The 12,624-nt window shown below is 43.4% G+C and overlaps 1 protein-coding gene across 4 annotated transcripts in view; it reads right to left on the minus strand.

The window, feature by feature from the left end:
* Window positions 1-12,624, minus strand: part of Sidt1 (SID1 transmembrane family member 1) — a 90,197-nt gene that overhangs the window by 6,998 nt on the left and 70,575 nt on the right. For 3 of the 4 annotated variants that reach the window (XM_034515124.2, XM_076942985.1, XM_076942984.1), the window contains 4 exons: window positions 11,264-11,372; window positions 7,883-7,897; window positions 6,899-6,975; window positions 3,642-3,688 (listed from right to left, as the gene is read on the minus strand). In XM_034515124.2, the coding sequence (XP_034371015.1) occupies window positions 3,642-3,688; window positions 6,899-6,975; window positions 7,883-7,897; window positions 11,264-11,372 (248 nt within the window). The remainder of the gene's footprint in view (window positions 1-3,641; window positions 3,689-6,898; window positions 6,976-7,882; window positions 7,898-11,263; window positions 11,373-12,624) is intronic. The other variant, XM_076942983.1, reaches the window with a different exon arrangement.

Below are 12,624 nucleotides of genomic sequence, written 5' to 3' on the forward strand. Positions count from 1 at the left end.
TGCAGACAAGTCTGTAGGGCATTTTATTGATCAGTTCTTGTGAAAGGGCCCAGCCCACTGTGGGTGGTATCATTCCCCTAGGCAAATGGTCCTGGGTTGTATAAGAAAGCAGGCTAAGTAAGCTAGTAAGCAGTGCTCCTCCATGCAGCTGCTTCAGTTCCTGCCTCCAGGTTCCCACCTTTAGTTCCTGTTATGACCTTCCCTTCGTGATGGACAACTGTGTTCTGAAAGAAACCTTTTCCTGCTTTTTGTCATTGGATTTATTGCATCAACAGCAAAGAAAACAAAACATTATCCAAAAGAGAAAGAATTCACAAAACAATCACACAAAAACCAAGTAATACAACTTAAAAATGGGCAGCTGAGGAATGGAGGTCTGGCTCTGAGGGTAAAGTGCTTGCTGCACAAGCATGAGGACCTGAGTTCTAATCCCCAGGTGTGGCAGAGCACACCATTAACTCCAGAACAGAGACAGGGAGATCCTGGCACCTCATTGGCCAGGCTGTCTCATCAAAATACTAAGCTCCGAGTTCAATGTGGGACATTTTCCTGAAAAATAAGTGGAGAGAAAGACCCCCAGATTTCCAGAGGGAGGTCCCTGGTATATGAACCTGCGTGTGGGTGCACACACACACAAACACACACCTGCACACACATACATTTGCACACACACAGCGGATGATCTGAATAGGTTCTTTTCAAAAGACTGTATACAGACAGTTAATAAATATGACAGAGTTGTCGAGGTCATTAGCTGCCAGGGAAGCAAACATCAAACCTGAATGAAGTATAGTGATGAATAGACATTTGGAAATGGAGGGATGGATGAAAGAAAGGTGGGGTTGATTGTGTATGCTGTATCCATGTATTGAGATACCACACTAAACTATTCACATGTTAATAAAATTTAAATGTAATGAAATCTAAATTGACAGTGTTTTGTCAGGATTTTTGTTGTCTTCTTTCTACTTTCTTTGACTGCACTGGGGATTGAGTCATTTATATTTTATTCTGAGAAAGGATCTTGATTAGATGGCCAGACTGGTTTTGAACTTGGGATCCTCCTGCCTTAGTATCCAAAGTATCTTATAGTGTGTAACCAATACATCTGCTTCCATTCTTTCCACTTTGACTCGCTAGTTTATATTTTTAATTTTGTATCAGCGCTTGCCTCTATTTTATTATGTTTTGAAATAGTTTTTTTAAAAAATATATTTGATTGCCTGATTGGGTTAGCCTATGCCAACTCAAGTGGCAACGCATATGGCTATCTAAATTTAAATTAATTAAAACGAAATAAAAATTGAAAAGTAAGTTTCTAAGACACACTGACTGCATTTCAATTTCACAATGTATACATGTTTATAGTTTCTATTAGGGCTATATAATACTGAGCATTTATATAATTCTAGAATATTTTATTAGATAATGTTGGAATAGTTACTACATCCTTGACCCTTCCTTCTTCTCTTAACCTTGCTTTTCAGAAACCATGGAAACTTTTTTTTTTTTTTTTTTTTTTTTGCCTAAGCACATACACTTTGAAATAAAGGCCTGTTCTCACTCTGGCTCTAATTTAAACTCACACATTAACTGGAGACCAGTTACCTGTCTTCCAGCCCAGACCCTGGCACCTCTCTTCAGTGAGGTAAATTTTCTTTTATGTGTCCTAATAAGGCAATGAAATTTTCAGAAGAAAGATATCTCATGTCTCTCAAAATTTATTCCTAAGTATTTCAAGTGCAAAGCTGTTATTAATGGCCTTGAATTTTATAGTCCAACTGACTGTGTTCTAGATTATGTATGAAATGCCATCCTTCCAGATGTTGAAACCCTCAGCTCACTAAAAAATCTTGGATGGGCTTTTCTCAGATTCAACAATTGGCAATTTGATACACATATTGTTCTGCTCTTGCTCTGACTCCCCTCTCTGTCTCTGTCTCTGTCTCTGTCTCTGTCTCTCTCTCTCTCTCTCTCTCTCACACACACACACACACACACACACACACACACACACACACACATAGGTTTTCTTAAGAGCCATATGGGAATGATCCTTTTGGGGAAAGACACAAATGAATAATGACCAGTAAGTACATGCTAACATTTACAAACACGGGGTCTGTAAATACTGACGATTGGTCGTAGACTGCTGCCTCTGTAAACACATGTTTGCATGTGTGTTCTGATAGAGAGAATTAAGATTTGAGTGAGTAGATAAGCATGGACTTGGACTAGACTGCATCTCAGAGGGAGAGATCTTGCTTAGCTGGAGGCCCTGTGTTTCATCCACAGCACTAAAGAAAGAAAAGAACAGAGGCGAGCCAGGCACAGTTGCACACATCTATAACTTCAGCAGTCAGGAGGTGGCAGAAGGTTAGCCTGGGCTACAGGAGACCCCATCTGAGGGTGAGTCTTTTAAAATAACATTCATGTTCAATACTCTGTGCCTATATGGAAAAACTGAGAGGGGGAGAGGGAGAGGAGAGGGAGAGAAAGAGAATTGCCAGGGAAACACAAAATTATGGGTCATCAAACTTTACACCTCCATACTGGACCTGGCATCCTACAGAGCCGTGTAAGAAAAGTGAGGCCGTTCACTTTGTCATGTGGGGAGATGGTGTCCTTATGTAAATCAGGAACAGGGAGTCTTTTTTCTAACAAATGTCACAGAGCTGGAGAAGCCTATTAGTTGAGAGCCATAAATAAAACTAGCTAAGTCGCTAAGTTTTTGAGGTATCAAGGGAGCGCATCATGTGTTGGAAGTGTGAATGGGTTGCATAAGATCATTTCACCTGATGTATCCCTGGTCCATGCTCACCTGGGGAAGGAAGGACAAGGGGATGGAAGGGGACAAACTGCAGGAGAACGATACAGCTGGAACAGAAAGAGAGCGAGAAAGAGAGAAAGAGTAAAGTCACACACACACACACACACAAAGGAAGGAAGAACTTTATACAAACTAATGTCTCCTCAACAGTCATATGCAAAGTTCTACAAGATAATTTAAAATTATGTTGCAGTTTTACCCTCATAGACATAATCCCTCCCTCCCTCCTTTTCTCTTTCCCTCCCTTCCTTCCTTTCCTTCCTTTCTTTCTCTCCATCCATCCATCCATCCATCCATCCAATCAATTTGTCCACATAGGTATTTTTATTGTTGAGCAAATTCTATCAATGCATCACCTATCAGAAAAATGTGCTTCCTAGTGCTGTTAGTTAATTAAAATATTTTATTTAGCTATCTATTTGTATATATGAACATGTCACAGCGTGGTGTGTGTGTGTGTGCGCGTGCGTGCGTATGCGCATGCATGTGTAGGTCAGAGACAACTTGTGGGTTGGTTCTTGCCTTCCACAGTGTAGGCTCTGGGGACAGAACTCATGTTGTCAGGCTTTATAGAGCATGCCTTTGCCAACTGAACCATCTCTCCAACCTCCTAGTGTTTACTACTGTTTTTTTGTTTGTTTATTTCTTTGTTTGTGGGAGGATGCCTTTTTATCAAGTCTCTGGGACAGGCAGTTTAGCTCTCTCCTTAACTTCAGATTTCCTCGTAAAATGACAGCAAGAAAACCCATTAAACTGCACATCACAGATATCAATAATGATAAAAAACATTATCTCCTGTAATTCCACTTACAAGGACCAGTTAACCAGATTTCCCACAATGAGCAACACCATCCTGTCCTGGAAAAGAGAAAGGAGAGTATTAGAGAGAGGTTGCTGTCCTCGTGAGTAATTATCACCTGTGGGAACACAAAGGCCTTGTTGAAAGACTGGAGTTTGTTCCGACCCTCAGCCAGGCTGAACAGCAAGACCTGACTTTGCTGTGTGTAACTCAGCAAAGCAGGCTGTGGCTGTCCCCACAGCGGTTAGTGGAGCTGAGCAGCTGGACCCACCTCTCTGCAGGAGGCTGGTGACAGGTACTTGTTACTCAGTAACTAGCATTCCACTGTTATTCCACTACCGTGGCCCTGACTGCGCAGTCAGGACTAAATGTAAGAGTTCATTTTCACTCCTTACCTCAGTCTTACCCCCGAAGCTAAGGAATGGGGGCTGGGAAACTCAGAGGAATGTCCACATGGTGGAGGTTACTCTGAATAAAAGTTATATTCTCCAACTATTCTTGCCCTGTTGCTGCTACTTAAAACTTCTATTTAATTATACTTTTATCATCCTATATTACCGATTCTCTGCTTTCCTAAGTGATCCATCCAATTTTTAAAAATGTCTTTTTTTTTTAAAAAAAAAATTCTTTAATCCGAGCACTTGCAAGGCAGAGGCAAGTGAATCTGAATTTGAGGCCAGCTTTGTCTACATAGCACGTACCAGGTCAGCTAGGACTACACAGGGAGACCCTGTCGAAAAACAATGAAAAAAGTTTATCCACTTACTGGACTAAGTGAGAATCTAAAACCCTGCTGCCAGATGCTGGTGAGGATATGGAGCTGCCAGAACATTTTGTTTACCAAAAAGGGTGTGTATGGGAATATGGACGGGCTCTGCCACTTTGGGGGCAATTTGGTGTTTTATTTTGTTTCTCACAAAAAACTACCTGCTTACCATGTGATCAAGCAATCTCTCTCTATGATATGCATCCAAATTTGTTGAAAATGTAGGTCTAAAAAAAAAAAAAAAACCCCAACCCTGCCCATGATTACTGTATCACTACAGCTTTATTTGTAATTATTCAAAACTGGAGGTAACAAGCATCCTTCTGTAGGGTCACAGGTAAATAAATGGTAGTCTGTCAGGGGAACAACATGGAGGACTTATTGCTAAATGAAAGAGATGAGGCTGAGAAAATGTCACGTGACTCAAATCCAGTCACATGACACACTGAGAAAAGCAGAACAAGATGGTAACCTTGTAGAGGCAGATCAGTTGTCAGTGACCAAAGGAAAGAGAAGTGAACAGGCAGGGCACAAAGGGGTGTTAGACTAGCCAGGTTGTTCTGTGTGATGTTAGGTATGCTTTGAAGTCTGTCATTAAATGTTTGACAAAACCCAAACAGGGGGTCAGTTCTGTGTGACCCACAGGCTGATGGTAGGTTCTGAGGCTGCTTCATGTTGCAGCCTGAGACAGCTATGCATGTGTAGGAGCCCCGAGCCTGTGGAGAATCTCTTACCTTTTGCTCAGTTTTGCTGTAAAGATAAAATTGTTCTACACTTTAGACATTGATTGCCCTACCTGGCTTACGGCCCAGGCATGCACAACTCACAAAACACTCAGAGGTCCTGATGGACTTTATAATTCTCACCTAAAGAAAACCCCCTGCTTCAAGGCTCTCTAATTTTCCTGCCCAAGCTTGTAAGGCCCAAATCTCCATATTTCTTGATGTGGAAATCCTTCTGATTATGTGATTATTAATTGGGCTCTTACTGAATTCTTGTGTGCCAGGAAAGAATACAGCATCTGATCTGAGCGCAGAACCATATAAAAAGCCAGGGCTGAGGATGCAGGTGATGTAAGTAATCTTTCAACTGGTTACTTTCCAAGGTCAATGGCCAGGAACCCAAGGCAGGGCTGGAACCCCAGTCTCTTAGGCTTAGTAGAGAAATGGGTGATATGAGGACTACAGGGGAGAATGTTAAAGGAACACTGCAATCATCAAACAACGACTAGAGTTTAATAATGTTTCTGCTATAAAAATGTAGAGGTGACAGTGTAGAAAGTGACAGTTCCCAATTGTGCTGGGTAGTTTTGTTTGTTTGTTTGTTTTTTATCAACTTGGCACAAGCTTGGGTCATCTGGGAAGAGGGAGTGTTACCTGAGAAAATGACTCCATAACTGGAAGTCTGTGGGGACATTTTCTTGATTATTGATAGATGTGGGACAATCCAGTACACTGTGGGTGGTGCCACCCCTGGGCTTGGTGGTCCTGGGCTGTATACAAAAACAAGCTGGGCAAGCCATGGAGAGCAAGCCAGTGAGCAGCACTCCTCCATAGTCTCTGCTTCAGTTCCTGCCTTGAGGTCCTACTTCATTCAGTGACTGACTGTGATTGAGAGTGTGGGGCAAATTAACCCTTTCCTACACAGGTGGCTTTTGGTCTAAGTGTTTGATCACAGCGACAGGAAATAAACTAGTACATCAACGAAAGTGATCAGAAGAAGTGGTCTGCTCAGAACCATGCCAGTTCACACCTGCTGTCTTGGTGGAGTTATTAATAGTGTGAAATTTCATTTTCACGACGGCATCTGTTTTGGATACTCTATAAAGGCCTTCTGCCTCAGTTCCCCTCATAGTACTCATTTAAACATTTAGAGTATTCCAGGTGACATCCGTCATGGATAGGGTAAATTCCATCTTAGATGAAGAGCCACAGGTGGTCAGTGACTACTTAAGAAGAATCAGTTTCCTCCAGGGAGGAGCTTCCATTTTAGTATTCTAATCCCAAATGGTCAGTCATGGACACGTGTACATATGGCAATGTTAAATAGCCTTGGTAGGTTGCATATTCATGTGTACCTATGTATATAGCTATACATATATATGTAACAATAATAATTGAAGAGGTCATGATTTTGGGAAGGGAGAGGAAGAGACAGGCATAATATAGTTATCGTGGCCATCGGCAAAGTTCTCAAAAAGGAAAATAAGACTAAAACATATATGCTGTGTAAAAAGTATGAGGTATGTGTGTGTTTATATATATTTCCTTTATCTTCTTTACAGACTAGAAAGTGTTTAATTTATAAAAATAGGAGCACTTATAAAAATCTTCCTTTTTCAAAAGAGTAAGCAATATGATTCCCCACTGACTGGAAGGCAGCCACCTCAGGCCATCTGGTCCTTTGGAGTTCTGGAGGTTTGAGTCACTGCCCCAAGCCTGGCCCTCCCGCTGTCTCTCCATTTTCTGGGAGATGGCCAAGGAACACAGGAACATGCACGTACCATATACAGAGGTCTGCTGCATTGCTGGATACAGTCCGTGTAGAACACCATCGCAGCCCGCCGGAAGATTCCCAGATCTGTGTTGACACAATCACACCATGAAAACACACAGAGAAAATACATAAACTGGGAAATGACCTGAGACTGGGGACCAGGAGCTCTGATCTGATACAGAAAATGATGTCGTTTTGGAGGGTGTAGCATGTGCATGTGTTATATGGCAGAAAGGCTGCCAAGGGACACTAGTGACAAATAGCTGTCACCCTTCTGCTTCCATCAGCTAAGCTCATGTACAGGTCACTCTGGTGGGGTTTCATATCAGCAGAGATGTAAGGGGACCCTCAAATCTACCATAAAACACTTGCTCGCCACACTGAGAATGGGGAATCTCATTTTCAATGCAGTGATGAGTTAGTGAGTTCTGAACCAAGAGGTACTAGGCTGTACTAAGAATGTTTAGTACTAAGAATGTTTAGAAAGAATTATTAAGGAACGGAAGTTAAAATAGAGCGAGAAAAACAGGAAAGTTTTTTTTTTTTTTTTTTTTTAATGTAGTTCCACATAAGTCTTGTTTGGAATGGAAGGCATTCCATGTGAGTGAGTGTTCTAGTTGCTCCCCTCAGAGTCAAGGTCAAAGGTGGCTGTCTTCCGGTGAGCTATTCATGTCCTGACCTCAAAGGTAAGACTGAGTGTACCCAGAGCCCGCACCGCTGAGGATGAGCACAGCTCCTCTGGGGGCTCTTCTGCCCTTCTAGGCTGCTTGGGGCTGAACTTAACAAAGAACAAGGAGCCTGGCTACGTGAGAACCCAGTAATGATGCACCCCAGCGTGGGTTGGGATGCAGACTGCCTTGAAGCCTTTCTCAGGATCATCCTCCCATGCAGCCTGCCTGATCTAGAAAGGGAAGAGGGGAGGCAGAGCTGGCAGCCAGCCAGATGGGTCTATGAACAGTTTAGACTCCTACGAAGGGTGGTAGAACGTTACCTGTGTCAGACACATCTGAATCAGTGGGAAGCAGAGAAGAAATAAGAGAGAGAAATGATCTGTAAGAAGGAAGCCAGACAGGTAAGCCGCTGCTCGCTTTGTTTTGCTTTTCTTAAAACTATGGCTTAGTGTTTGTAAAAGTGACATTCGATCCCTACCCCCACCCCATGGAGGACATAGACTCTGCCTGTCTCAGACACTCAGAGAGCTCCTTCACACAGAATAAACCAAGGGCCCTTTCTCTTCCATCCTACATTTATCTAGTCCTTGCTTTTGGAAACCCATTTGCTCTCCTGAACAACCCACAAGGTCTAATTTGTGGGGTCTGAGACAAGGGACACAGTAGTAAATGGGACAAGTGTCTCAGTGGTTTTCTGTCCACTTGTAACATTGCCACCACTGCCTTTCCTACCTATGTGCTTTCTTGAGGACTGCAGAGAAATGAACGTGTAGTTAGAAAGCAAAGATGTGTGTGGGGAAATGGGTGGAGATAACTGAGACACTGCTAATGGGACTTCGGCCTGGGAACTGACTTTAAACACAATCGTTGGCAAACGAAACAGCTGTTAGGTCACAGATCCTCGCATCCTGCCCTACTACCCCCGAGTCAGGGCACAGGTCACCTTCCCCTACGTCCTGTCAGGACAGTGCATAAGCAAGACGGCTGTGGCTCTGTAATCTCCTTCTGCCTTGCATTTGCAAACCCAGCCTCACCTATGACACCCAGGCCCAACTTAGAACTTTGCTTTTCTCTAGTGCCTTCCTGGCTGATAATTGCTGACACATAAGCTAGACCCCATGTCGTGATTTCCCATCCCTTCTCTGCAAAACCCGTAAGTCCCCTTTGTTCTCTGGAACTGAGGGCCATCACTCTTCAGGACACCATCTTGCCCCTCAGTGAGGTCTCTCTGCTGATGTAGCTCTTGAGAACTGAAGGGTCTGCCTCTCCCTTCAGGGTCCCACCATGCTGCCTGCGGCCATGATGCAGAAATTATCCCACTAAAGCTGGTAGATGGGCAATCCCCCTTAGCTACCTTTCAACAGATCTGCCATCTTTTATGTCTAACAGCAGGCTTTGATTTTGCTAAATCTATAACCACCTGGGGACAGTTCCCTGGGGACAGAACTGAAAACTAAACTCCATCTTCCAGGTGCCCTTCCCACTTGAAAGGAACCCTACCCCCTTCACTGTTTGCAGGAGATTCTTGTGAGCTTACATCAGACTGAACTTTGGCCTATCAACCAAAGTTCCTTGCAGAGGGCCTTCCTCTCTGTAACAGGCTTTAGTGACCATTTCATCCCTGCCCTTCTAGAATTAAGGACAGCAAGGGTTTCACCGCTGTTACTTCCAGGTTGCCCAGAGTCCCCTTAATCACCTCTCAGCATGTATGTCTTGTGAATCATTATTTTATCAACAAATCCTCATCAATCTTTGTAGGGAACAACTGTCTCCTGTGGTGACCCTCTTAAACGGCTGCCTGCGCCTCATATAAGTTATTCCTCATGTATAAGATGATTGCGGTATGAGTCTGTGTTATATTGCTTGCACGTCACTGCCATTGGCATTACAGACTGTGGCAGGGATCGTTCCCATCACTTAATTCTGTGTTCATGAATCTGGGAGAGAGCAGAACAAGGCTCTGGTTTGTTTCCTTAGGGAAACATGTGTGACCTCACTGCTTTTGGTCTGGAATATGGGGCATGAGAACAATTTATCACATATTCTTCAGAAGTACACTATGTAAGCTGGCCTTCAACTTACTATTCTTCTTCTTTGACCCTTCAATTTCTGACATAACAGGTACCCACCACCAGGCCCAGATTGAGAATATGTTGTAGTTGATCTTCAGCTTTTGAGACACTGGCTTACACTGGACTGCTTTGGGCAAGAGAGGATCCTGTTTTAGAGGGTCCTCATGACCCTCTGAGTGAGGAATCACACAGTAAAGAGAACTTCCACTACTAGATTACATTATTGGACCTCAAAATTCCATCCCAAAATATTCCTGGACCTGCACTCAGAGCCTGTAGAGCCTCCCCCCTGTTTATTTTCCTGAGGTCAGAGTTCCATTAGTGGATCCTTCCAGGGACAAAGGATGACCGAGATATTGCTGTTTCTGTGGCATGTGAGTGGACATTGGCTGTCCTTAAGACTCTCTGAGATCTTTTGAGACATATCACAGAGCCAGAGGTAGAAAGAGCAGATATGTTCCAGACTGTTCTTCCGAGGGACAAGAATTCTAAATTTTAACCTGACCCTTCTAGGCTATAATGAAAGCCTCTTTTCTTTTCCTTTTTCCTTCCCCCTCCTTCCTTCCTTCCCCCTCCCTCCTTCCTTCCCCCCCCCCGTCTCCCTCCCTTCCTTCCTTCACTAGAGATCGCTTCTCTAGTACCACTGAGTTCTCCTCCTGGCCCACCCATTTCACCCTCTTTCCCTTCTCTCTCCACCATTCTTCTCTCTAACCTTGTACCCCTTCCTCTTTTCTTTGTTATTTTATTTTTAGTATCCTTTAGTGTCTGATTTATAATTTGAAATGTTCACATATTTTGTTGGTGAGTTTTTATTTGCATTCTTTCCCCGGGCTTTGCCAATATTAGGGGCAGGTCTATGATTTATCTTGAAATATACAAATGAGTTTTTAAAAGTAGGACTCCCAATATGCTAAAGCCATTTTAAAAATACTCAAAAGCATATTGAACCTCCTCCAGTGTATGATGGTTGACTGACGGGAGATGACAAGCTAATTTCCATATAGCACTCAGTCCACCCTGTCGGAAGTAGTGCTGTAAGGGAAGCTGGTCTCGAAGGTTTCTGTCTGTGTATCTAGAAATAGTGCGTGATTCATGCCTGGCAACCATTTAGCATTAGAGAAATGCTCCATTTTGAATGCTGCAGATGGAGAAAAGTTCCTCTATGTAGGGCCTGTGGTATACCGAGCACACTGCTCTCCTCAGGACCCCCTCCCTTTTCTTTTTAACACAGGATGTCTCTATGTGGTCTTGACTGTCTTGGAACTTATTGTGTAGACCAGACTGTTCTCACAAAGCTCTGCCTGACTCTGCCTGCCAAGTGTGGGGATCAAAGTCACATGCCACTATGCTTGACCTAATGCCGTTTGAACTTTTGGTGGCTTGCAGAGTGTTTGCAACCAGCACGTAGAGGTCTGCCCCAGCTCTGAGATGTGGGAAGATAACATCTCTCAACTGAAAACAGAAATAGTGGCTACTAGATCCCATACGGAGGAAGACATTCTTAGAGACACGCAGACATAGCAGGGAGTTCAGAGCCCACGTTCATGATGGTCCGTGCCACTTTCACTGAGGATGAGTGACAGCCCTGGGCTCGCTTCCCCTGGGAAGTCAGTTTATGTGTCGACTCACCTATCTTGAAACGGCCCATGTAGTAGATTTGGGTGCTGAGAGCCAGAGAGGCAAGAATGTGGATGGCAGAGAAGAGAATCCAGAACCACACATCATTTTTTCCAAACACCTAGGGATAAAGATGGGGTTAGTGTGAACTGGGATTTCCCCCACAGAGAACTCTGTAGAATCACTGTCTCTTATTGAGACTGATCATAGAAAACAAACCAAAACAAAGCAAAAACAAAACTAGCCATTACTAAAGGACATGTTGACAAATCAGCTTCTAAATATTTATACGTATACCCACAAATAAGTCCTGTTCTCAACCATGGCCTGAAATACTTTTTTTTTTCATCAGGCTGCAGCAGATGAAGAGACTCATAACTGGCCCAAAATGCTGAGAACTGTGTGGTTTCAGTCTAAATGGGACATTATATCAATCACCTCTAAGGCTCATGGAACAAGATGGGGTGGCAAAGATATAAGAGCTGGTAGACAGCAAGGCATGCTGGGAATTCCTGTCTTCAGGACATGACATGGCGGTTGTACTCATGAACTCTGAAGCTGTGGCGACCTGTCCAAGGTCAAACCAGCCTAGCCTTCCAGTGAAAATGGAGAGGGGCTCATGGGCCTCACTCCTAGCTGAGGAGCTACTGGCACTTGATAGCCATTTTGGGGTGGTGGTGGATTGATTGTTCATGCTCAGGTGGATGGCCTTACACCCATTTTCAGGCCTGCAGCACCAATTAGACTCAGCAGGTTATAAACACAGGAAGATGAAGAAGACGTCCAGGTTTGGAAGGGGATGTGTTGGGCATTGGGGGTGGCTTGAAGAGGAGAGAGAAGGAAATTGAGGGTGCATGTGTCTGAGATGCATTATATATAGGTAGGAAATTGCCAAAGAATGAATAAAAATGTCTCTGAAAAGCCTTTTAGCCCTGTGTGAGTTTTATATTTTCTTACCTCAAAACTCACATGAATCTTTCTGTACAGTGGACAGAAAAAAATAATGGCTATCTAGTCAAATGGAAAGAGAGAAGGAAGAGATGGGCTGGTAGTAGAAGAATGATGGAGGGGTAGTCAATCCAGAGCTGGGGAGAGAATACTTTTCAAATAACTGAAGGCGGCCAGCAAGTACTATCCATGCATGTTTAGAAATGATTTCTCTTTCGGGTTGGTTTCTCCAAGCAGCTTAGATGTATCTAAATTTTGGCATGAATAGGAATTCATTTTAATATAAAAACCACCCTCACCTGGTTTCTTAGGTGATTATTACATGCTTAGAAACCAGCTAAGTAATCAAGCCAGAGGACCTTGAACAGACCCAAACCCATGCTCCCAAGGCCCGACAAAAAAGACACACACAATAAAAAGCGACC

This window comes from Arvicanthis niloticus, chromosome 12, assembly GCF_011762505.2.
Source record: "Arvicanthis niloticus isolate mArvNil1 chromosome 12, mArvNil1.pat.X, whole genome shotgun sequence".
In the NCBI taxonomy this organism is placed as follows: domain Eukaryota; kingdom Metazoa; phylum Chordata; class Mammalia; order Rodentia; family Muridae; genus Arvicanthis; species Arvicanthis niloticus.